The sequence below is a fragment of the Panthera tigris genome, chromosome E1, assembly GCF_018350195.1.
Source record: "Panthera tigris isolate Pti1 chromosome E1, P.tigris_Pti1_mat1.1, whole genome shotgun sequence".
Taxonomy (NCBI): domain Eukaryota; kingdom Metazoa; phylum Chordata; class Mammalia; order Carnivora; family Felidae; genus Panthera; species Panthera tigris.
In genome coordinates, this window is record NC_056673.1 from 19,973,645 (window position 1) to 19,999,567 (window position 25,923).

Consider the following 25,923-nt stretch of genomic DNA (forward strand, 5'->3'; position numbering starts at 1 on the left):
TCAACCATTGTGTAATACTGAAATGCAGAAGAAATCCTTTTCCCTGAAAGATCTGGCTATCAAGACTCCTGAATTTCACATTTCCATCTGTCTTATTTGTGTCCACACTGGGATAGGACTTCATTATCTCCCGGTGAGCAGGGAGTGTATTTCTCCTATCTCCCTCCTTATACTATAGAGTGTTTTTTTGGAAGGGCTCTCTCTCCTATGCTCCGTAGGGACATCATTATATTAAGGAGGCAGAATACTGTTGTAAGTGTAACAATGTATTTGCCTCAAAACCTGTGGCTTGTAACTTTTCAGTGCCCTTGATGATGATAATGATAGCTGAAATCAATACAGCAGGTACCATGAGTCGGGAACTGTACCAGATGGTTGACGTGTATTATCTTATTCTTCAAAACCACCCGAAGACATACGTATTGTTATCATTATTGCCACATTATGGAATGGACAGATTGGAGAAGTAGAAGAATTTACTCAGGATCACATACCTGATTAGGCAATGGACTCTGGATTCAATCCCATGCAATCTGTCAGCAGCACTTAACTGCTACACCACACCCCATGGCTTCTCCTAGGAGAAAGGGGGATTGTACTTTGCACACATTTTATTTCCTTTAAAAACTTATTATGTAATATTTAAGATAGAAAAAAAGACACATTATGCAGATAGTGTTTCCTCATTAATTATATATATCTCTGTATCTATTTATCTCTTTCTTCTGCTGCATGCCAAATACCGTCCTAGCATTTGGAATGTAGCAACAAATTCCTCCAGACAGACAGGGTCAGGAGGGAATTAAGGCAATATTAGAAAAGTCAGTAAGAGTTCATTATCCAGTGTCACCTCTGTGTCCAGCATTATGCTCAGCAAGCGTAACTAAAATATCAGAAGACCCTTCTCAGAGGAAACCACAGAAAGCGACTTAGTTTGGTTTAGAAACTAAGTTTGACTTAGAGCAGAAGGAAGTCATTAAGTTTGGTACAAAGAAATGAATCTGTTTACAAGGACAAGGTAAAAAAAAAAGAATGCCATTATTTAGAACTGTATTTTGTAAGCATCACAGGCAAAAAGCAGCTAGGGTGGTGGTTTTGTGTAGTGGAAAAGGCTCTATCCCAGGAGTCAGCCACCCTTTAATCAATCAAGCACTTTCTGATAAGGTGTGGATGCTACTGAAAACCAGGTAGACAGGTCGCTGCCCTCCTAGAGATTATAGTCTGGTGAGAATAATCCCGTTTTGAGTCCCTGCCAGGCTCTAATTTGACCTTGGACAAATAACTTCTCCTGCCCCAATTCTGCAAAATAAATGGGGGTCAGACTAGCGGATCTACTCCTCAAATTCTGAGCCCCAGGCGTATCTGCTGTCGCAGCGCCCTGGGGAAGGTGGGCTAGACTCCCTGGCCCTGCGCCACGGCCTGCCGGGCGCCAGGGGCGCCGCTCGGGCCCTGAGAGCGTTCGCGTTCCGAAAGCGCTTGTCCCTCGCGGCGCCCCGTCGGCCCCGCCGCCGCTGCCGCCGCCGCCCGCGGAGCCGGAGGAGGCGGAGCTGGCGCTGTCCCGGCTCCCGAGCAGGGAAGCAGCAGAGGAGGCGGCGCGGCGGGCCCCGGCCGAGGCTCGGGCGGGGCGGCGGGGGAGGCTGGCAGCGGCGCCGGTAGTGCGGGGAGAGGGGCGCCGTGGGCTGAGCGCTCCCGGCGAGAGGAGTCCGCTCCATGCATGCGGGCCGAGCCCGGCCCCTGCGAGCCGCCGACATGAAGAAAGACGTGCGGATCCTGCTGGTGGGAGAACGTGAGTCCGCGCACCGGGGCCGGCCGCGGCCACCGCAGCCCCTGCCGCCCCGGGCCTGCTCGCCCCTCTCCGCGCTCTCGGGCCTCCCAGCCCCTTAGCTCTTCCCTTTCGGCAGCCCGCTGGCGGCCCTCAAGCTCTCACCTCACCGTGGGCCCTCTTAACACATCCCGACCCTGACCCCCAGTCGTCCTCTCGAGCCTTGTCTCTGTGAGTCTCTGACCGCCAGCCTCATCTCTCCGAAGGTCCTCTCCTCCTTTTCCGCTTCGAATCCTTTCCTCCTGGGCCTCAACGCGTTTCCGAGGCCGCTTGCCTTTCAGACCCTTTTCTCTTCGTGGAGAGTCCCTTGTCACTGCCGGGCAGGTGCTGAAACAGGCCGACTGACCAATTGGGATGGTGTGAACTGGCTCCCGGGGAAGCTAGGGGGAGGGGGACGCAGGACTGTTCGACTTGCGGACAAGGTCAGGTTTCTGCCTTTTTTTTTTCTTTTTTCTTTTTTCTTTTTCTTTTTCTTTTTCTTTTTCTTTTTCTTTTTCTTTTTCTTTTTCTTTCTCTCTTTGTCTCTTTCTTTCCTTCTTTCTTTCACGTTCGCAGTCTTCCCACCCTCTGGCATTGACTTCAAGGTAGGGAGCGTTTTTAGAGATACTTGCACTTTACATTGGAATAACTTCTGTTATGCTCTCTGTTTCCTCAAAAATTTACTGTCAAGTTCAAGTTATACAAGTTACACAAGTGCTTAATGAATGAATAATTATCTGGGGAGGGTTCTTTAGTTGAGAGAATTATTCTTACCCTAAAGCCTAATTTACTCTCCTCTTTTTAAGTATTATTTATTCCGTAGCTTGGTAATTATTTTATAAATAACAGGCACACAGGAAAACAGACACATGCACATACACATAAGACCCCCTAGAAATTCTTAGATTTCACCCCTTTAAGATATAATAAAGGAGAAATGCCTCTGTTTACTGACTTGGGGACAGGACAACAGGGACTTCTTGATATCACTTGGCTGGTTACATGACTCATTTGGTAGGACTAAAATAAGAAAGTGGGCTGGGAGAACTGAATTGTTTGTTTGTACATTAGTTAATGCTCTGCCATTGCTGATTTGAAGCATTCTTTTCCAAACTCCATTTCAGCCTAGAGTAGCCCCTCCAGGTCACTGTGATGCACTCCCAAGGAAGAAAGCTAACACATTTTTACCCTTCTCTGTAGTGTTCTTTGATATTCATTGAAGTCTCTGTTCACCTGCTCTGTGGAGAAGTCTTTAGAATCAGAATTTGGAAGTAAGCTTGGCCTGACACTGTTGTCTTTTGGGTTTGCAGTTGTGAATTTTAGTCTTTATTTATTATTGTATCTTAATCTGTATTTTGCATCAGTTTCCTTGACAAAGTTCAGGAAGGTGTTACTTAACATGTGATTCATAGCTGATGCATTTGGAATATGGTAGGGAAAGTGAGTAGATGAGCCACTTAAAAAGCTGATCCTTAACTGTCATAAAATCGTTTTATAGTATGGTGATTGTAATGCTAATGTTCTAAAAGCAGAAATCCTATGTTTTGGTTTTAGTTTTAGGAAGCATATAATTCGTCTGTGAAACATCTAAATGGAAATGCTATATATACGTAAGATATATTGACAGCCTTAGGACATTTAAGTTAAAACGTTAACAGTATTACTTATTTAGAAATACACAAAAGAACTAAAAATTTGTTGAGAAAATTAAAAGCCATGTTCTGCAGATATGAAAGCAAACAGGAGAGTTGAGAAAAGTGTCCATGCAAGAGTGTTTTGATTATAGGGAGTTACCTGACTTAAGAGAAAGTCTTAGTTTTTGAGGAAGACATTTTTCTTGAAAAGGTTTGTACCAAAAGCTTTAGGCCAGCTACCATATATATAATTTTTTTCACATTTAAAAATATTAGGATTATATTTATGTGAAATATGTAATTTTAGTGAGTTTTATTAAAGGTTGGTATTTTGGGAGGAAAAAGTTGGAAAGATTAGTTTTCTTTTTTTTAAATTCATTTTGAGAGGGAGAGAGTGCGCACATGTGTGTACTTGTGCAACTGTGTGCACATGATTGGGGAGGGGCAGAGAGAGAATCCCAAGCAGGCTCCAAGCTGAGCAGCACACAGAGGTCAAAACCATGAACTGTGAGATCATGACCTGAGTTGAGATCAAAAGTTGATGTTCAACCGACTGAGCTGCCCAGGTGCCCCAGAAGCATTATTTTTTGAGATTTAATATAAATATTTGTTAGCTTTAGCCTACCTGCCCCACTTTAAATGCTAGGTAAACATAACTGTGACGAAGGCTATTTTAATACTGGTCTAACACATGAATTTATCTGGGAAACCACTTTTTTAGGTAGAAGTGGTAGTAACTTAGTTGTCATTTTAAGATGGTTAATTAAGAGAAATGGGAAAAGCAAACAAACAAACAAAATCCCCACATCATTTCTGGTATTATTGTAGAGCCTGTTCCTTTGCTTTCACTTCAGTACATCTTATTGCTGTTAGCATCTGTCCCAGAACCACACAGCAGCTGCTTCATTCACTGAAGCTCCCAAATAGTTGTGAATGGTTTCAACATTCTCTTGGCTAAACCTATAATGTCCTCCGAAGGTGAAACAGATCTTTTTTTGGCCCATCCAGAATCTGGATTCTGATCCATCCAGGCTTAAATGCTAACTGATGCTTACTGTCTGTTTAGTGCTTAGATCAAAGAAGTTAGATTGTCTATGAATTTTAAGGTAATTATTTGCAGAGAAAGCCAAAGTGTTTTAAATATCATTTGCACCTTATCTTAATTATTGAACACAGTGAATACCATTCAGGCCATGTTAAAAGTCAGTTGCCATTCTTGAAACAAAACAAAATTTTTAAAATCATTAAAAATGCAAGCATGCAAAACAGTTCTCAGGTTATGATTTTTCATGGTCAGATTCTTTGGCCAGAATTTGTGTTTAACGATGTTTGTGTTAGTATGCTTAACAAATGTCCTTGTTGCAATAAAATTAGCATGAGCCTTAATACCCTTTTATCTAAATCATGTAGGTACATTAAAATTACACAAGATTTAGTTTTAGCGAAGTCTTGTTTTTAAGTTGAGATACGTTTGTCTTCTGATCAAACTCATTAAGAAAGTGGAACTGTTACCCTCTTTTTGAATGAATCTGGTCAGAGGCACCTGGGTGACTTGGTTGGGCATGCGGCTTCACCTCAGGTCATGATCTCACAGCTCGTGTTTTTTTTTGTTTTCTTTTAATTTTATTTTTTATTTTTTAAGATTTACATCCAAATTAGCATATAGTGCAACAGTGATTTCAGGAGTAGACTCCTTAGTGCCCCTGACCCATTTAGCCCATCTCCCCTCCCACAACCCCTCCTGTAACCCTCAGTTTGTTCTCCATGTTTATGAGTCTCTTCTGTTTTGTCCCCCTCCCTGTTTTTATATTATTTTTGTGTCCCTTCCTTTATGTTCATCTGTTTTGTCTCTTAAAGTCCTCATATGAGTGAAGCGATAGGATTTTTGTCTTTCTCTAATTTCACTTAGCATAATACCCTCCAGTTCCATCCACGTAGTTGCAAATGGCAAGATTTCATTCTTTTTGATTGTCAAGTAATAACTCCATTGTATGTATATACCACTTTTTCTTCATCCATCCATCGATGGACATTTGGGCTCTTTCCATACTTTGGCTATTGTTGATAGTGCTGCTATAAACATGGGGGTGCATGTGTCCCTTTGAAACAGCACACCTGTATCCGTTGGATAAATGCCTAGTAGTGCAATTAATTGCTGGGTGGTAGGGTAGTTCTATTTTTAGTTTTTTGAGGAACCTCCATGCTGTTTTCCAGAGTGGCTGCGCCAGCTTGCATTCCCAACAGCTCATGGTTTTGAGCCCCGCCATCAGGCTCTTTGCTGACAGCTCTGAGCCTGGAGCCTGCTTCGGATTCTGTGTCTCCCTCTCCCTCTGCCCCTCCCCTGCTCGCTTGCTCGCTCTCTCTCTCTCTCTCTCTCTCTCAAAAATAAACAAACACTAAAAAAAAAAGTTTAAATGAATCTGTCACTCTTACCCAATGTCTAACTGATTAGCTTATCATCGAAACTAGTTGAAGCCACTACAAGCTTCGACTGGCTCTGGCCTAGGCTTTTGTAATATCTCCTTACCCAGTCTCCCTCCTTCTAATTTTGTCCATTCTCTATGTAGCAGGTAATCATCTTTAAAAAAATATCTCAGATCCTGTTACCTGTTTTTAAAATTCTTTGATGATTTCTCCTTTGACTTACAAGAAAAGTCCAGACTTCTTTATGCAGGCCTGCAGATACCATCACAGTCTGGCCCTTGCTTCACTCTTGTAGTGCTGTCTACTGCTTTCTCTACAAGAAGTCCCTGACTCAGGCAGTTCTTGTGTGCATATTTGTTCACTTGTCTGTTGGGCTGGAAAGTAAGCTTCATGAGGGTGGTGGATTTGCCTCGTTTTATTGCCGTATACCCTGTGCCTGGAATAGGCCTGTCACAAAGTGGGCACTCAAATACAGTTGACCTTAGGTGGCTTAGTTGATAAGCGTCTGACTCTTGGTTTTTGACTCAGGTCATGATCTCATAGTTGTGAGGTTGAGCCCTGCATCGGGCTCATGTTGGGCGTGGAACCCTGCTTAAGATTCTGTCTCCCTCTTCCTCTACTCCCCTACCGCATGAGTGCTCTCACTCTCAAAAAAAAAAAAAAAAAGTCAAATACAGTTGACCCTTGAACAACATGCAGTTCAAACTGTGTGGGTCCCTTTATACAGGGATTTTTTTTTACACTACTGTAAATGTATTTTCCTTATGATTTTCTTTTTTTTTTTTTAACGTTTGTTTATTTTTGAGAGAGAGAGAGCACGCCTGCGCACAAGCAGGGGAGGGGCAGAGGATCTGAAGCTGGTGCTGATGGCAGAAAGCCTGTTGCAGTTTTCAGACTCTCGAACCATGAGCTCATGACCTGAGCCAAAGTTGGACGCTTAACCACCCAGGCACACCCCCCCTTATGATTTTCTTAATAACATTGTCTTCTCCAGCTTACTTTATTGTAAGAATACAGTACATAATACATAAAATATACAAAATATATGTTAATAGACTGCTTATGTCATTTGTAAGGCTTCCAGTCAACAGTAGTTATCAGTAGTTGAGTTTTGGGGGAGTCAAAAGCTATCTGAGGATTTTGGACTACCAGGGGGGTGGAGAGTTGGTTGGCGCCCCTAACCCCCACGTTGTTCAGAGGTCTTCTATAGCTTTTGGAAGAATGAATGAGTTTAGGTTAGTTCCATTTATTTAGACTTTGCTTGTTTTCCAAATCACTCTTAGTCATAAAAATTTTATTTTCTTTCTTTCTTTCTTTCTTTCTTTCTTTCTTTCTTTCTTTCTTTCTTTCTTTCTTTCTTTCTTTCTTTCTTTCTTTCTTTCAATTTTAAAAAGAGACAGCACAAGCTGGGGAGAGGGGCAGAGAGAAAGGGAGAGGGAATCCCAAGCTGGCTCCATGCTTAGCATGGAGTCCAATGTGGGGCTTGATCCCACAACCCTGAGATCGTGACCTGAGCCAAAATCAAGAGTTGGGACGCTTAACTGAGCGAGCCACCAAAGTGCCCCTGCTCATTCTCCTTTCTCAAATCCGGTCTGATATGTGGTTGCTGTTAGCATTTGAAGGGGCAGTGTTCATCCAGTCTCTTGTTCCAGGTTCTTAGCTTTGTTTGACCTGGGAGATTCCTGTGTTCTGGCCATAAAGTATACCAGTGACTTCTAATGATGGGGTCACGCCTATTCCATGTCTTGGCTGCCCCAGTTCTATTCCTTGCCAAAAGAAATAGAAACACCAGAGGTCGGGGCACCTGGGTGGCTCAGTTGGTAGAGTGTCCGAGTTGGCTCAGGTCATGATCTCACAGTTCATGAGTTCTAACTCCTGCATTGGGCTCTGTGCTGACAGCTCGGAGCCTAGAGCTTGCTTTGCATTCTGTGTGTGTGTCTCTCTCTCTCTGTTCCTCCCCTGCTCACACATAGTCTCTCTCTCAAAAATAAAGATTTAAAAAAAAAAAAAAAGAAAGAAAGAAACACCAGAGGTCATCTTAGTGGGACTGGGAAACAATTCTTCAGGCATAAGATAAGAGTCAAAGAAACTTCAGTAATAAGCTAGCATTTATGGTAGAAAAAACTTTCTACAATCCTTTTAAAGCCGTATTGCTTTCCATTCTGGTCTTTGTTAAATGATATTTGAAGATTAAACTCCATTTTCAGTTATACTGTGTTTAGTACCTGGATGATAGTCTGTGACCGAGCATGTTCAAGCATAGTCTACATAGTCTTTTCTGTTCAGATAGAGTCTATTCTGTATCATTCTCACATCTGTATTAAAACTCATCTTTTTGTTCCTCTGGCACCATTTGGGCCCTAGTGTTGATGTAGTTCAAAGGAGAGGGATAGACCGTAACATTGTTCTTCTGCAGCACAGATAGTCTGATTTGATCAATGAAATTTTCCTTTGGAACAATACTCAGCTATTGCCACAAATGCCAAAGTTTCCCAGTTAAAATTCTAACTGCATAGTCACCCTCCTGCTCCCTGTGTATTCTAATTTCCTAATTTAGGAAGAGTCAACAAGGCTTCTTAAGAAGCCAATAAAAATGAGGAGTAGGGCCCTTTGCCACTTAAAGCACGGGGTGTTTGTTATCAAGAAAAATAGCCAATATGGCTGGTAGGATGGTATTTGGAACTAGAAAATGTTATTTCTGCTTCATGAATATTAGGAATTTGCTGTCATTTAGAAGTAGATGTTCAAAAGATGTGATGAAAAGACAAAGAAATTTTTAGCCTGGATAAATCTAGATAATTTGTTCTATAGTGATGAATTATGTTTCCCATGGATGACCTACTTAGAAGCGTGGAGTGTCAGACAGAACTGTAGCATGTTGTGTTGAACTGAATCAGAAGGCCTTCTCTCTTTGGGGATAATTGTGACCGTGCCTTTTGTTCTTACAGATCGCTTCAGTGTTTCTCAGGCAAAACAGAGGAAATAGAGACCATTAAATGGCTAGTTAACAAAGAATAATTTTTTGTCCTCCATATAATATACTTATATCAAATACATATATTTTTACATGTATTTATTTATACTTAGGTATTATAAATTATGTAACAATATCATAGATGATATTTATCTTGCATATAAAATTTAATTGGTAGAGTAATTAGAGAGTTTTCTTCCTTTATGGAAATTATTTTTTGGAGCAGTTAAAAATATGCAGTGTTTATACTCCTGCCATTGTCAAAGAGCCTTTTTGATTGTAGGCTTATTTAAATAATTTTTAAGGGGCGCCTGGGTGGCTCAGTCAGTTAAGCGGCCAACTTCGGCTCAGGTCATGATCTCGCAGTCAGTGAGTTCAAGCCCCGCGTCGGGCTCTGTGCTGACAGCTCAGAGCCTGGAGCCTGTTTCAGATTCTGTGTCTCCCTCTCTCTGACCCTCCCCCGTTCATGCTCTGTCTTCTCTCTGTCTCAAAAATAAATAAACGTTAAAAAAATTTTTTTTAAATAATTTTTAAAATTTAGTATTCTAAAATGTCTTCCTTGTTTTTAAGGTCCTCATTTATTTTTGCAGTTAAGATTAGCCTAAAGTTAGTGGCCTGTTGTAATTTTAAACCTGCCGATTCCCTATTTCTTTGATAGTCTTACTCAGGGTTTGGTTGTTAAGTCTTAAGGGAAGCAAAAAGCTGTAGTTTAGATTCACTGAAGCATTTCTTAACTTAATCACATCTGATCTTTTATTAAAGTAGCTATCATCTTACTGCTCTTCCAAAAGGAAACCCAAAATGATACTAATGAAAATGTGCTCATTTTCTCCTAAATTCACTATAATGTGTCTCGCTCTAATTTTAAACTTTTTTTTTTTTTTAAAGAGGAAATCACTCTTGGATTTTTATGTAAAGGAAATTCGTGTTTGATTTTTAAAAGGCCTATTATACAATTACTTCAGAAACTAGATTCAGTTGTTTTATTGTAGTGAGTACTAACCTGCATCAGATTCTTTAATGGGTGAGGCACAATACGAATGAATAAATAAATGAAAATGCCATACTCTAAATGATAGTACCCATATAAATAACTTAAATGGAATGCTTCTTACTTTTTGGTACCACTGTCTGTATCATCAAGCATCATAAAGCTCTTTAATTGTTGCAGTGTTTACAGTGCCCTTCTCCTGCTGGGGGTGGGGGTTCCTTTTCTGTCTCTGAGGCCTGCCATGTCGGAGTAGACCTGGTGGCAGGTTTGTGTTTTGGCAGGAGTCTGCTGCTGCACAGGCAGCCAGAACTGCCTTGTTGAGCTGAGCTGTGAAGAAATCTGAATTGCCTCAGAATGTTGGGCTTTCTTTTCTGGAAATATTGCTGGGAAAAGAAGAAAGGGACGATGGCTCGGAAAAGGGGTGTTCTCCTGAGTTTTAAGCAGAAAGATGAGGAAGAATGGATGACACGTAAGGGTCATGGTGAGGGAGGGGACTTCAAAAGTAACACGGAACACCTGTTGAAGGCCTGAACTTTGCTAAGAGAGCCTAAGTGGTTGTGATTAAGGAGCAATAGTCTTTAGCTTTCTTGGAAACTAATAAGTCACTTAATGTTGGTGTTTGACTTAATTTTGATCGTTCTTGTTTAACATTTTGATCTATGGATTAAAAGTTAGGTAGATTTCTTCTGAGACTTGTCAGGGCTTTGGAGTGGAGGGATACAAGCAGATTTTTAAAAAGGTAATTCTGAAAAGGGAATCTGAGGGGAATCAAGGTCTTAAGGGTATTAAGGCAGGCAAATTTCTCAAGGACCAAGCAGGAGGGAGACTTGTTTTTCTTTTGGGTAACAATGAGCATCTGAGTTATTGAACATCTGATTCATTTTTCCCATTCCTTTTTTTTTTTTTAGGTTTATTTCTTTTGGGGGTGGGGTGGTGGGGGAGAGAATTCCAAGCAGGCCCGCCGATGTGGGGCTTGATCTCTTGAATTGTGAGATCACGACCTGAGCCGAGATCAAGAGTTGGACGCTTAACCAGCTGAGCCACCCAGGTGCCCCTCATTTTTCCCATTCTTAATAAATAGTTGATCATGGATAAGAATGTAGAGATACGTAAGATGTCCCGGAGAGCCCTGCAGAAATGGAACAGTTTCTGGGAACATCTGTGCTGGCAGTAGTTGTGGGATTTTGGAGACACTAGGGAAAAAGACCCAGAAGTTCAAAGGTCACAGGAATTGTACAAGCATTGGATCTTCTAAAAGGTCTGTTGTTTTAAGTACCTGGGAGTTTTACCACTTACTAAAATAAATAACATACAGGGCCTGGTGGACGCAATTGGACTTCACAGCAGAGGCATTCTGCTATCAGGTGACAGAACTCTGCTGTATGTTCTCTTAGCTCAGACATCACCGCCCTTTGCAAGGAACTTGATTAGGGCTCTTTCCCAAATGCACTCTTGCTCTGCAGCCTCAGTTGCCAAGAGTAAAAAATAGGCAGGAGGGCCAAGTTCTAGGTTTTCTGATGCTGGAATAAAGGGCATTGGCGTGGTTCACGTTAAGCTATTTTGCCTCCATTGTGCATCGTCATGTGGAGTTAGAATGGACCACTGTGGATGTTGAGATGAATACTACCCTGAGCTAGCAAATGGTTTGGCGTTTCTGGGACCCTAAACAAGGCCATAACAGAAGCAGTTATTTAAGGAGAAAAGTTACAAAATGCTCATTATAAGTCAGCAAGTTCTACAGATTTCTGGACCCCATATTGGCTTGGTCCCACTTGAGTCCCACTTTGTTCTTACAGATACATGAATGTTCCTCACCGATCACTTTCCATACACAACTAAAATAGATAACAGATACAACTTGGGGATCTGTCTGCCATTGCTAGGGTACTGTAAGGTACATGTCATATGCGCTTTTTCATCTGTTGCAGGCCAGTCTTCTAGGTGTGCTACACGATAGTTTAGATTACTCACAGAGTGTACACATTGATAGCATCTGGTCCTTTTTTCTTTCTTTCTGTTTTCTTTCTTTCTTTCGTTCTTTCTAACTGTTGAGAAAATTGAGGCCCAGAGAGAGTCAGTGACAACACAAGGTTATACTGCTAATTAGCTGATTCCCAAATCCGAAATTTCTGGCCCACTCTCATACTCCCTTAACTCCTTTAATTTAAACTGTGCTCATCATCATCGCAACAACTATCATTTGTGTGTTTTATGTTTGTCAGGTATCGTCCTAAGTGTTATATATCTGTCGTCTTAATTCTCTTACCAATTCTGCTGAAGCTGTTCAGCACTATATAGAGGGACAAACTGAGGCTTGATTACTTGCCTGAGGAAACACAGCTAGTCAGTACTGGAACTAAGGTTTCAGTCCAGTCTTGTCTGATTCTGAAGCCTGTATTGTTTTCCTTTTGTTTTGGTGAAAAATTTATATCAAAGGTATAAAGAATAATATAACAAATACCCATCACTTAGCTTAATAAATAAAACATTACCAATCAGTTGAAACCCCTTGCATTTCCTTCTCTTTCTCTCAAAAGTAACCAGCCACTCTTCCTAAATCGTAAATCTGTGCTCTTAACCGCTAAGCCATAAGCTCCATTTACTAAGAGCATTTGCTAGGAGCTAAGATTCAACAGTGAACAAGAAAGACACATTCTCTGCCCTTGTGGAATTTCCTGTGGGTGATAATGAAATATTTGTTCCTTAGTCTTTCTAGAGATACTCAGTAGCTGGTAGGAAAAGTAATGTTTTCCCCAAGGTCTAGGAAGTCCTTCAGGAGACCACTAGTGATGTGTTAGAAGGTTGCCTGTTACACAGGCACAACACTGTCTTAAGAAACATACATGTCTTAACTGATTATTCAATTTTTCCTCCTTGTGACCAAACTATAAGCTTCTTTTATGAGATTTTCAATTTTCTGCTATATTTAGAGACTTCTGAGAAAAGTAAGTATTCTCTTCCCATCCTTCCCTGCCCACCTTCCCGTTTTTCAAGAGTGATTGAACATAATACTTGATCCATACTTCTTTCATAGCAATTTTATCTTGTTTAATACATTTTCCATATTATCCCCATAGAATATCTAAAATTAAGTTTTGTGCTTGGAAGGCAGTCAGGTGAATACTTCTCAAATGAATTAATAGAAGGAGTCTGCACAAGTAAGATGGGTCATGGAGAAGCATAAGTTAATACTCTCTACATGATCTTTCAGGGTTTTGTTTTGTTTTGTTTTTTTGTTTATTTTCTTTTTAAAAAAACAATTTTTTTTAACGTTTATTTATTTTTGAGACAGAGAGAGACAGAGCATGAACAGGGGAGGGGCAGAGAGAGAGGGAGACACAGAATCCGAAACAGGCTCCAGGCTCCGAGCTGTCATCACAGAGCTCGACGCGGGCCTCGAACTCACGGACCGTGAGATCATGACCTGAGCCGAAGTCGGGTGTTCAACCGACTGAGCCACCCAGGCGCCCCTGTTTGTTTATTTTCTAGTTTGGTCCAGGCCCGGGAAAATATGCCAGAGTGGAACTTGTACTCTTGGATAGTTCTGTTACAGTGTTTCTCAGTTTTTTGAGCCATCCCTACTTTTTATAAATACAAAACTGTCGTGCCCTCTTCTTTCTGATGATTGTCTGACACTGGGCGTTCTACAATTCATTTCAGTTTTGACATTAACCACCTGGGTTAGCATCAGATCCTACAAGTTAAAGGGCAAGGTCCCCAACAAGATTACCCTTACTTTAGACACCAGCTACAAGTGTGGTCCCCAGACTATCCACTTTTCTTCCTGGCTGACTACAAATTTGGGGCTTTCTACAATGCCCTTAGACTTGATAATTCACTAGAACAACTCACAGAACTTGGGAAAGTGCTATCCTCAGGGTTACACAAATGAACAGCCAGATTAAGAGGTACATAGGGCAAGGTGTTGAAGGATCCTGAGCCAAGACCATTTGTCCCTGTGGAGTCAGAGTGCACCACCTTCCTGGTTCACCAATCTGTTCACCAACTAGGAAGCTCCCCTGAGCTTTGATGTCCAGGGTTTTTACATGGGGCTTCATTATGTAGGCACAATTGATTATATCATTGACTGTGTGATTGAACTCCATCTGTGGGCTCCCTCTACCCACCGCCCTCCACCACACTGATAGGTTTTGGGGTGGAGCTGGAAGTTCCAACCCGCTAATCACATGGGTAGTTTGTGTGGCAACCAATCCCCATCCTCCTATCTAGGGCCTATCTAGGCCCTCCCTTCTCCCTAATGAGTCACCTCATTAGGATAACTCAAGTATGGTTGAAAGAGACTATAACAAAACACACTCCTATCACATGGGAACTTCCAAGGCGTTTTGAAGCTTTCTGCCAGGAACTGTGTGGGGATGAAGACCAGATGGATTCTTTGTTATATCACACCCTCCTTTGATATTATTTGAAATTTCAACATTAATTATTTTCTATTAAAGACAAATCGAAAAAAGTAATTTTAGAATTTTTTTTCCCCCTAGCATTCACAGCTTTGCAGTTGTTGTTGAGCTTTGAATGGGATAGATGCTCCACGAAGTGGAACTTAATTTCCTAAATGGCAGTGCTGAAGCAGTAGCAATGCTGTTGTGCTTGGGCGAGGTGAAAGCAAGTCAAATGAAGTCAGTCTGGTCGATGTGCTAGAAGTCTTTCTCCCATTCATATAAAATTAGAAAATTCAGCTCATTATCCAAGGGTTTTCAAATATTAGATTATTGTGTTAATGTAGACACATACATGTGAAGTATGCACCTTCCATTCATAACTGTTTGATGTAGGTTAGGTGGCACGGAAGTAGTTCAGAGGGGGAAAGGAGGTCTACAGTAGTCCTGGGATGTCTTTAAGGATGAGGCAGAATTTGAGCTGTCCTCCAGAGTTGGTTAACATTTGGAAAAGTCGAGGGGAGAGAGGGACTGATGTTTTAGATGAAGAAAACCTTGTGAGGAGGCAAGATTCATCATAGCTTGTTTGTGCTTGCACAGAGCAGAATGGCCTTATGTGAGCAAATTGTGTGTATGGGAATAGTGAGCAATGAGGTTGGGTAGATGAAGTGAGGTTAAATTATGAATTGCATGATTTTCAAAGGCCAGCAGAGGAGTTTCGCCTCGATGTGGTAGGTAATTGAGAGTCAAGGCTTTTGATGAGCTGAGAAAATGAAAAGATGGAGTGGCATTTGTATTGTTGATAGATTTTAGTAAGAGGAGAGATTGGAGGAGGCGGGGAGAAAGTTGGGAATAGAGAGGTGTTTCAGTAAGAGTCCCATAATTAGGGAAAAGTGGGAACAGAGAGGAAGGAGTGAATATTTAAAATTTCAAAGGAGGGGCGCTTGGATGGCTCAGTTGGTTAAGCTTCCAACTTCGGCTCAGGTCATGATCTCGCGGTTTGTGGGTTTGAGCCCCATGTGGGGCTCTGTGCTGACAGCTCAGAGCCTGGAGCTTGCTTTCGATTCTGTGTCTCCCTCTCTCTGCCCCTCCTCCGCTTGTACTCTGTCTCTCTCACTCTCTCAAAAATTGAATAAACATCAACAAATTTTTTGATAAAATTTTCAAAGGAAGTTTTGACAGAGTTTAAGTGTTCAGTATAGAGGAAGGGTGAATCAAGGATGGCTAGTTTTTAAATTTTTGCTTTTTATCCTGATGTGAAAATCTCTTATTGGTGAAAATCTCTTAAATCTGTTGAAATATAATCTCCGTGAGGGGGTGCCTGCGTGGCTCAGTCGGTGGAGTGTCAAACTGTTACTTTCGGCTCAGGTCATGATCCCAGGGTTGTGGGATTGAGCCCTGTGTCGGGCTCTGTGCTGAGCATGGAGCCTGCTTAAGATAGATTCACTCATTCATTCATTCATTCTCTCTGTCTCTCTGTCTCTCTCTGTCTCTCTCTCTTCCTCTGCCCCTCTCCTTCTGCCCCTCTTCCCCGCTTGTGTTCTTTCTCTAAAAATAATAATAAATAATAAAAATTTAAAAATATATATAAAAAATAGGGATACCTAGTGCTATGATCAGTGGTATCCCTGGCACCCTGGGATAGTGCCTGGTATATAGAAGTGCTCAAGAAATATTTGTTGAAGGGATCGAAGAATGCATTTTACATGTCAGTAGGTAAATTTCAGTGGCCATCTATAAATTTAGAACATGCCAATTTTTACTGCTAAAAATTATGACTGTAAAATAGTACTTGTTAACATTTTCTAGTAGCAAAAATTGTATATTTTTGTTGTAGAAAATTGGGAAAATATGTGAAAGCACAAAACACAAAAAAAGTTACATTTACTTCAGAGATAACTGCTGTTGGTGTATATATCCTTTCTGGGTTTTTTTGTTTGTTTGTTTTTGTTTTTTTTGGTGTGAGTACATATTCATTTATAAAATGGATCATATAGTAATGCTGATTTATACCTGCATAAATGCCCTTTTTGAAAGTAAAATGGAACAATTTGAGCCTCCAGATAATGACAGTAGTGGATTATAACACGTGGAATAATGTAGGAGTCCACAAGACCGTGCTGTTACAAATCAGATGGGAGTGTTTCCTTAAAGTGGAATGCAAAGTAATGTAGAAGGATTGGTAGAAATAGAAATATCACCATCCAGCAACCCCTGTAGCAACACAAGACTAGAATCATGAATGGCTGCTAAAACTAGGAGGCAAAAGTTTGATGAGAAACAATATTTTCGTGGTCTCAATGTATCTTCTCACGGGTTACTTTTTAATTACAAAGAGAAAAATAATAACCTGGCAGACACCACCTCCTCCAAGGGACGATAGTTAACATCACCAGTAATGGGACAAATTGACATCATCTCCCTTCTGCTGTGATGCACTGTGAAGGATACAGTATCATTTCTGGGGCAGTCCTGCCCAAAATGCAAAATCTGAAATTAATCATGAGATAACATTATAGAAACCCAATTGAGAGCTATTCTACAAATTAAATGGTTTGGGTTTTTCAAAAATGTCTAGATCATTAAAGATACTCTTCCAAGCTAGAGACTAAAGACACATGACAACCAAATGTTGCATTTGATCCTGGGGGTAGAAAAAGATTTTTCTTTTTTGTAAAAGATGGTAATGGAACAAATGGTGAGATGTGAATGAGGTCAACAGACTAGACAACAGCATTGTATTAGTATTAAATTAATTTCCTGATCTTGACAGTACACTGTGGTTATGATGAATAAGACAATGCACTTGTATTTAGGAAATACATCCTAAGGTGCTTACGGGTAAAAAGACATCATCACAACCTACTCTTAAATGGTTTAAAAAATATAGAGAGTTGGGGGTGGGAGAGGGAGGAAACGATAATGCAAATGTGGTAAAATGTTAACATTTGGGGATTTGGGTTACAGAATAGACGTGACTCCTTTGTACTATTTTTGCAATTTTTCTGTAAGTGATACTTTCTCAAAATAAATTACAAAAAAAAAAAAAAAAAAGGAACCAGAGCTGTTGGATTAGTCACCAGTGAATCAGTGGATATTTTAATTAATTTACATAGTATTTGTATATGTAGTGCTTGCTGACTTTAGAGGCCATTATTCCTTTTCTGTATTGTGTGTTAACAATATTTTTTAAAACTATGTCATAATAAAGAGGAAGAACACTGGCTTAGTCATCAGAGGATGGGCTATTCTCTTAAGTCTGCAACTCATTGTTTAGTGAGACCTTGAGAAAATCACTGTTTCTGGGTCCCGGGTTCTGCACCTGCAAATGTTTGCAGGGAGCTGGATGAACTAACATGGATAACTGGATTCTAGCCGTTGTGTGATGATGGGTTCTGGACTCACTACCATGGTCGGAACTCAGGGAAATGTTATCTCACGGTTAGCTACTTGAAAAAGGCCCAAGCCTTCTCACACAAGTAGACTGAAAAGATCCTCGAACCCTCCACTCTGGCCCTCCACTAGCGCACGCAACTTGTTAGTGGCACATCCTCTGAGTTGTAGGACCAGTACTCTTCTTTCCAGCCGTTCATCATTTTCCAGAGACTTGACTTGTGTTGTTAGTCACCCTTTCTTTTAGTCATTTAAAAAAGGAATGTGACTTTTCTTCGCTTTAAAATTTTCCAGTTCTTTCATATCTAGACTTTACCTTTGGAAAGTAATTTGCCATTATGGCAGAGATGAATAAGTGGGTGGACTGTTTTCCTCTAGGATCACGAAAGAGTTCAGTTGATAAGCAGTTGAATGTAGATGACCAGAAAGTGATGGGAATGGAAGTAAAATTTCAGAATGAAAATTAAGATTTTTAAGTTTGTGCATTGAAAATCTTGTGAGGTTAGTAATGTAACCAGGAAGTTACTCTTGCTCTTCTAAGCCTTTCAATATGATTCCCCAAGAAAGACAAAAACGTAAGGATACCCAAAGCAGACACTCTGGTCTTCTACTGGTGAGGATGTAAATTAGTTTTGGGTTTTTTTTAGAGGTAATTTAACAATATTTATTAAAAATAAAAGAGATCATGCATGCTAACTTGAGTTCCACTTCTAGGAATTTATCCTGTAGAAACGTTCATTGCAGCATTGTTTATAAAGGTGAAAACTTGAGCAGTGTTCATTGTTAGGACACTGCATTAATAAATTATGACATATCTTACAATAGATTCTTATACAGCTGTCAAGAAATAATATAAGATTTTTTATGTTAATATAAAATGGATTTCCTGTTGCTGTTTTTAAAAATTGTGACAAAATATATAAGACGTATTATTTGACATTTTAACCATTTTTGAGAGTACACTTAAGGGGCATTAAATACATTCAGTGTTGTATAACCATCAGCACTTTCTACATCGAAAATTTTTTCATCATCCCCAGTAAAACCTCTGTATCCATTAAATAACTTTACCTTGGGGCGCCTGGGTGGCTTGGTCGGTTGAGTGTCCGACTTCGGCTCAGGTCATGATCTCACGGTCCGTGAGTTTGAGCCCCGCGTCGGGCTCTGTGCTGACAGCTCAGAGCCTGGAGCCTGTTTCGGATTCTGTGTCTCCCTCTCTCTCTGACCCTCCCCTGTTCATGCTCTGTCTCTCTCTGTCTCAAAAATAAATAAACGTTAAAAAAAAAAATTAAAAAAAAAATAACTTTACCTTCACCTTTCCCCCCACCCCCAGGAGATTTTACATATTGACATGGAATATGGCCCAAGTGCATAATTAAATGATAAGGGAAGACTGTAAAATAGTATAAATACTATGATTCTACTAGTAAGTTGTATGGGGAATTATAGTATGTTACTGTAAGTGTGGAAAAAATCTGGGAGTCTACATGTATTAAACTGGTAAAGGGGGATATTTGGGGAGATTTTAACTTTTCCGTTGTATTTTGGTAATTTTTTTGTTTTAAAGGGATGTGTAACTTTTCTAAGCAAAAAACAAGAGCTGTGCTTTAAGTATTGTAAAACTTGGTGATTTGGATAACTCTGATTTTGTCTAATGAATAACAGACTTTGCTGTGTGGTTGCTGAATTTGAGTTTATATAGAACCTAAACACTTTATTAAAATAATGATGTTTGTTTTCACAGCTAGAGTTGGGAAGACATCACTGATTATGTCCCTGGTCAGTGAAGAATTCCCAGAAGAGGTAAACATTTTTATCTTTTCTATATTTAAAATCTTTTAAATTTATCAAAATTGAGTTAAAATGAAATAAATTCTGCTCTTTTTTTGGATGTGTTTCCTTCCTGACAGTTATGACTTTAAAAAGGCTCATATTAGTTATACAAGACATCCCTGAAATATAGTGCAGGAGAAAGAATCAAACTAGATCTGAGCCCACCTAAGTCCTTTGTTCTTCCTACGTTTTCTATTTCTTTTTTTTTTTATTTTTATTTTTGAAGTTTATTCATTTTTGAGACAGAGTGCGAGCAGGGGAGGGGCAGAGAGAGAGGGAGACACAGACTCTGAAGCAGGCTCCAGGCTCTGAGCTGTCAGCACAGAGCCTGACACGAGGCTCAAACTCACAAACTGTGAGATAAAGACCTGAGCCCAAGTCGGATGCTTAATTGACTGAGCCACCCATGCGCCCCATTGCTTTTTCTCTTTCTTTCTTTCTCTTTCTTTCTTTCTTTCTTTCTTTCTCTTCCTTCCTTGCTTCCTTCCTTTTTTTAGTTTATTTTGAGAGAGAGAGGGACAGAGAGAGAGTAAGCATGTTCGTGCACACACAAACAGGGGAGGGGCAGAAAGAGAGGGAGAGAGAATCCCAAGCAGGCTTCGTACCATCAGCACAGAGCCCAGCATGGGGCTTGAACTCACGAACCGTGAGATCATGACCTGAGCCAAAAATCAAGAGTTGGATGCTTAACTGACTGAGCCATCAGGTGCTCCTGCTTTTCCTACTCTGATCTTGGCTAGGACATTTCTCATCTCTGTGCCTTAGTTGTCTCATCTGTAAAATGGGAGCTGGAAGGGATTATTAGAGATCATCTAAGCTGTTAATCCTTTCTTAAATATAAAACAGGTGAGTATTCCTTTAGTTTGAAGTAAGGGTAAAAGGTCTGCTGGTTTCCTGCCTGCCTTCCATCTGCCACTCTCCAGTCTTTGAGGCATTAGAACCACTAGGATTCTGACACATGTATTTGAGAATCTTTAATACTATCCATTGCATCATTTTACAGGTGAAGAAACTAATTCATTCCACCTTTACCTAAACTCAAAGGATTGTTGTGTCTCAAATGAGAATTGCTTAATAATAGTAGAGTGCCACCAAAAGTAAGGTGGTTTTATTATTACTTGCAATATATTTATTTATATTCTGGACGTTCCAGGATGAGGGACTGCTGGCTAAGGCCTTACGTAAAGTTAGAATTTTGTTTTGGGAAATGCTATTGATGCAAATGGGGTGAACGTTATTTCTCCTTTATTCTGTGTCTTCACATAGTTGGTACTATTAGCTCCACAATTTGCATTTTTCCCTTTTTTTTTTACTCTTGTTTAGTTAGAAATGCATAAATTCACTGTTCAGACAGGAGTTTGATACATTATGTGGTAGTGTTCTCAGCAGCTACAAATACCACATGACCATTCATTGTTTCTTTTGCTTTTTTCCGTTCTTAAGTAAGATAGCTAAATAAGTAAGTACTTAATTTGTGAAATGAAACATATTGTCATCTGATTACTCAGAGTATAATACCTAAATGTTTTCTCTGATTGTTTAACTTAGTTTAGACTTGTCATTTTAGCACTGTCCTCTTGGGTGTGGATAAAGCATTTTTAATGTATTAAAAAAATCATAGTCTTTCTAAAAAATGGATTCATTAAGCAAGGCCTATGTAGCCAGTTATCTTCTAGAAGAAATGAATTTTGATCATTTATTATTTTATTTGAGAATTGCTTTGGATTAACATAGTTCCTCATTTGTATAGCATCTTAAACTTTCAACAAAATAGAATGAAAACAGCATTTTAAAAATCAAATGTTTGAAACACCAAATTAAGTATTGTTTTAGGCTGCATCAGATCTGAAGTATCCTTAATATGCATTATGCCCACACAGGTAGCAATGTACATGCTTTTTTATTTTTTTTATTTTTTTAACGTTTATTTATTTTTGAGACAGAGAGAGACAGAGCATGAACAGAGAGAGAGGGAGACACAGAATCTGAAACAGGCTCCAGGCTCTGAGCTGTCAGCACAGAGCCTGACGCAGGGCTCGAACTCACGGACCGCGAGATCATGACCTGAGTCGAAGTCGGACGCTGAACCGACTGAGCCACCCAGGCACCCCTGTACATGCTTTTTTAAAAGAAATATTTTATCACGTAGCTTTTAATATATACTTGAATCCCGGGGCATATGGGTGGCTCAGTTGGTTAAGCATCCAACTTCTGCTCAGGTCATGATCTCATGGCTCATAAGTTCAAGTCCCGCATTGGGTTTGTGCTGACAGCTTGGAGCCTGGAGCCTACAGCCTACTTCTGATTCTGTGTCTCCACTCTTTCTCTCTGCCCCTCCCCTACTCGAACTCTGTGTGTGTGTGTGTGTGTCTGTCTCTCAAAAGAATTAAAAAAAAAAAAAAAAAAGTGTATATACTTGACTCTGGTAAAGCACAAAAAATAAGCATTTAAAAGTGTAATAAATCTTGAAAGGGCAGGTATGGGTGAAAGGGGCTAATACAGATGAATTTACATGCTCTGTTAACAAGTTTGGTTGATAATATCCAAAGGGTTTTTTCCTTTATTTGTTTGCTAATGAAGGTTCCTCCGCGGGCAGAAGAAATTACCATTCCAGCTGATGTTACCCCTGAGAGAGTTCCAACACACATCGTAGATTACTCAGGTAATGAATATCCTCTTGTGGGTGGCGCTGTAGGGTTAATTTAATAGTCCTCCAAAAAAGTGTTCAAAGATAGGTGTTCCTTTTTCTCTAGCAGCAAATAATCATTTATGACTCTTGTCTCATTTGTATCTGCCCCCACCTCACACTCCACATAAAGCCTCCATCTTGCAGTTGTCTGTCCCAAATTTACTAAGTTGGGTTCCATAATAATGAAAAGGAAGGAGAGAGATGGCAAATGACAAGTAGTAGTTAAATCATTACCCTCCTTGAATTGGCCTGTTTGCAGAGGTAAGTTCTAGATTAGTTTTGTTATCAGGCATGTAGAAAGAGTTCTGCATTTGAGAATTTGTTGAGTTCTAAATTCGTTCTTTAACTTATCTGCCTTTATTCCCTTCCCCAAATAATAGATAAAACAGTTGTCAGCTTGTTTACATTATATGATAATAGAAGCACATTTGTATCACTTAATAATTTAAAATTTTTCTACCCACTGGTACTTACTTTTTTTTTGTTTCTTAATGTTTGTTTATTTATTTTGAGAGTGAGAGAGAACACAAGCTGCGGAGGGGCAGAGAGAGACGGGGACAGAGGATCTCCAAAGCAGGCTCCAAGCTGTCAGCCCAGAGCCTGATATGGGGCTCAAACTTATGAACTCTGAGATCATGACCTGAGCTGAAGTCAGACACTTAACTAAGTGAGCCAACCAGGCATCCCTAGTACTTACCTTTTTTTTTTTTTAATGTTTATTTTTGAGAGAGAGAGAGAGAGAGCAGAGCATGAATTGGGGAGGGGCAGAGAGAGGGAAACATAGAATCTGAAGCAGCTCCAGGCTCTGAGTGATCAGCACAGGGCCCAACATGAGGCTTGAACTCATGAACTGTGAGATCATGACCTGAGCCGAAGTCAGACGCTTAACCGACTGAGCTACCCAGGTGCCTACTTACTATTTACTCTAGTACTTACTCTAGTACTTACTATTTAATCACTAAATTATTTTGCTTGCTTTAGGACTTCTTTAAAAAAAAAAAAAAAAAAAAGGAGCAGTGCCCAGCTGACTCAGTCATTGGAGCGTGTGACTCTCTTGATCTCGAGGTTGTGAGTTCAAGCCCTATGTTGGGTGTAGAGATTACTTAAAAACTTTAAAAAAACCCATAAATAAAAAAGGGAGTCCATTGTAATAGATGTCCCACTCTGATGGGGAATATTCATAATGTGGGAAGCTATGTGGGGTCAGGAGGTATATAGGTAATCTCTGTACCGTCCACTCAATTTTGCTACGCATTTAAAACTGCTCTAAAAATTAAAATCTGTTTGTAAGGATGGTGTAACTGCACTGTGGGGTTATATGCACATCTACCATTAGACCTGTTCCAGCCAGAGATGATATGCTAGAAAGGGAATTCTGGACGCTTTATTTATTATCATGCTCCGGTTTTGCTTCTGGGGCCTGCTCCCTAGCTTGTATTGCCCAGATTCTCACCTGGCCTTCTGACCCTGTGTGTATGGACTCTTTGTCTGGGCTTCTGACTCCTCCACCCAGTCTTCTAGCTTGGGTTTCTGATCTCTTTGGCCTGACCCTTCTCAACCCTGGATCAGATGCTGGCCTAGATTTATCACACAATGCCTTCTGCTCTCGAGTGCCTGAGTTATCCTCTGCTAGACTTGTCTTTCAGTGCCAGCCAGCTTCCTTATCATAGCCCAGCTCTTTCCTTTCCCTGGCTTGCCCTTGTCTTTGCCACCTCATCTGGCACTACACTGCGTAGATGACACAAGGGATGAAGGATATTGGGCGGGTGCCGTGTAGATGTTAGCTTCGTCATTCGTTTTTATGAAAATGTTTAAAATAATGGACATTTTTTGACTTTGTCATTTGTAGAAGCAGAACAGAGTGATGAACAGCTTCATCAAGAGATATCACAGGTGAGTTAAAAAAAAATAGTTGCAGGTTTTTATGTGGGAAAACATCGATGATTCTGTGTCTTGTCTTTTTCATTCTCTCACTTAGGCTCTTTCAATTCTTTGTTGTTACTGCTTTGAGTATGTTTTTTTGCTATAAATCCTTAGGAATTTTTCCTCTTAGAAGCATGCTAACTTTGGGGTTTTTTTAGGTTTCAGAGTTTATTCTTCCTTTAGCCCAAATATATTAGCTAGTTGGTAATTAAATGTTACCATTTACATTTGTATTATTTTAAAATGCCGTTAATGTCTTAATTTCTCTTATAGGCTAATGTCATCTGCATAGTTTATGCTGTTAACAACAAGCATTCTATTGATAAGGTATGAATGTGTGAGTTTTTTCACTATATTTGGTTAAATTTCAGTGAGGGCACTTTTAAAATTGATCCTCAAAAAAGGGCTTCTGTTGTGAGTGGCACACGTAGGGCAGCTCCATTGCTCTTCGTACAGAATTGACATCAAGAGATTTCAGAAGCAAAATTTTTTGGTACCCAGGCAGCGGGTGATCATTGGTCCCGGCGCCCCAATAAAAAATAAAACTGATCCTCAGCTTAGAGTTTTAGGGGTCCAAGGACAGAGTATTTTTCAGAGAAGAGCCACATCGTGGTTTAGCTCTTGTTAATTTTCTTTTAGGTAACAAGTCGATGGATTCCTCTCATAAATGAAAGAACGGACAAAGACAGCAGGTATTTTTTTTTCCTCTGCAACTTGCTATATTGAAAAATTTCAAACTTGAGAGAAATGTTGCAAGAAATAGTACAGAGAACAGCTGTAAACCTTCCACTTTTTAAAAAAAAATTTTGTTTTTAATGTTTTTATTTATTTTGAGACAGAGACAGACAGCATGAGTAGGGGAGGGGCAGAAAGAGAGGGAGGCACAGAATCCAAAGCAGGCTCCAGGCTCTGAGCTGTCAGCACAGAGCTGGATGCAGGGCTCGAACTCACAGACCGTGAGATCATGGCCTGAGCCAAAGTCGGACACTTAACCGACTGAGCCACCCAGGCGCCCTAGAGATCTTTATTTAGGAATTCATACAGGGAGATTTCTTTGAAATTCTTTGGGAGATACATGCGTGATGGGAAAAAGTAAGAGAGCACACCTTCTGTATTTTTCTGAGCAGAATGATAGTTTTGGGTATAGATGTTTTCAGTTTTAAGTGAAAATGGAAATCAAAAATTTTTCTTTCAGTATTAATCAATTGAACATGTTATTTATGAAGCATTTGAGTATTTTTAAACATTAGGAAAATCAGATTTCTCTTTTGGTTGGACATTTTTGTGCCTTGAAACTATAAAGATGTGGTTCTAAACAGATGAACATGGTCATTTTTTTTTTATTTTTTTATTTTTTAATATATGAAATTTACTGTCAAATTGGTTTCCATACAACACCCAGTGCTCATCCCAAAAGGTGCCCTCCTCAATACCCATCACCCACCCTGCCCTCCCTCCCACCCCCCATCAACCCTCAGTTTGTTCTCAGTTTTTAACAGTCTCTTATGCTTTGGCTCTCTCCCACTCTAACCTCTTTTTTTTTTTTTTTTTTTTTCCTTCCCCTCCCCCATGGGTTTCTGTTACGTTTCTCAGGATCCACATAAGAGTGAAACCATATGGTATCTGTCTTTCTCTGTATGGCTTATTTCACTTAGCATCACACTCTCCAGTTCCATCCACATTGCTACAAAAGGCCATATTTCATTTTTTCTCATTGCCACGTAGTATTCCATGGTGTATATAAACCACAATTTCTTTATCCATTCATCAGTTGATGGACATTTAGGCTCTTTCCATAATTTGGCTATTGTTGAGAGTGCTGCTATAAACATTGGGGTACAAGTGCCCCTATGCATCAGTA

General features: G+C 40.1%; 1 protein-coding gene and 1 non-coding gene across 10 annotated transcripts in view; both read left to right on the forward strand.

Annotated features, from left to right (window-relative positions):
* Window positions 1-1,562: 1,562 nt before the first annotated feature.
* Window positions 1,563-25,923, forward strand: part of RHOT1 (ras homolog family member T1) — a 92,071-nt gene continuing 67,710 nt past the window's right edge. For 2 of the 9 annotated variants that reach the window (XM_042965875.1, XM_042965872.1), the window contains exons 1-6: window positions 1,579-1,786; window positions 19,362-19,420; window positions 22,031-22,112; window positions 23,989-24,032; window positions 24,336-24,389; window positions 24,702-24,754. In XM_042965875.1, the coding sequence (XP_042821809.1) occupies window positions 1,711-1,786; window positions 19,362-19,420; window positions 22,031-22,112; window positions 23,989-24,032; window positions 24,336-24,389; window positions 24,702-24,754 (368 nt within the window). In that variant the 5' untranslated portion in view covers window positions 1,579-1,710. Of the gene's footprint in view, window positions 1,787-1,969; window positions 1,994-19,361; window positions 19,421-22,030; window positions 22,113-23,988; window positions 24,033-24,335; window positions 24,390-24,701; window positions 24,755-25,923 lie in introns of those variants that run through there. The other 7 variants (XR_006211031.1, XM_042965877.1, XM_042965871.1 and 4 more) reach the window with 6 other exon arrangements.
* Window positions 24,461-24,594, forward strand: LOC122233863. Its single transcript, XR_006211588.1, has one exon. It is a non-coding gene; the product is annotated as a U11 spliceosomal RNA (small nuclear RNA).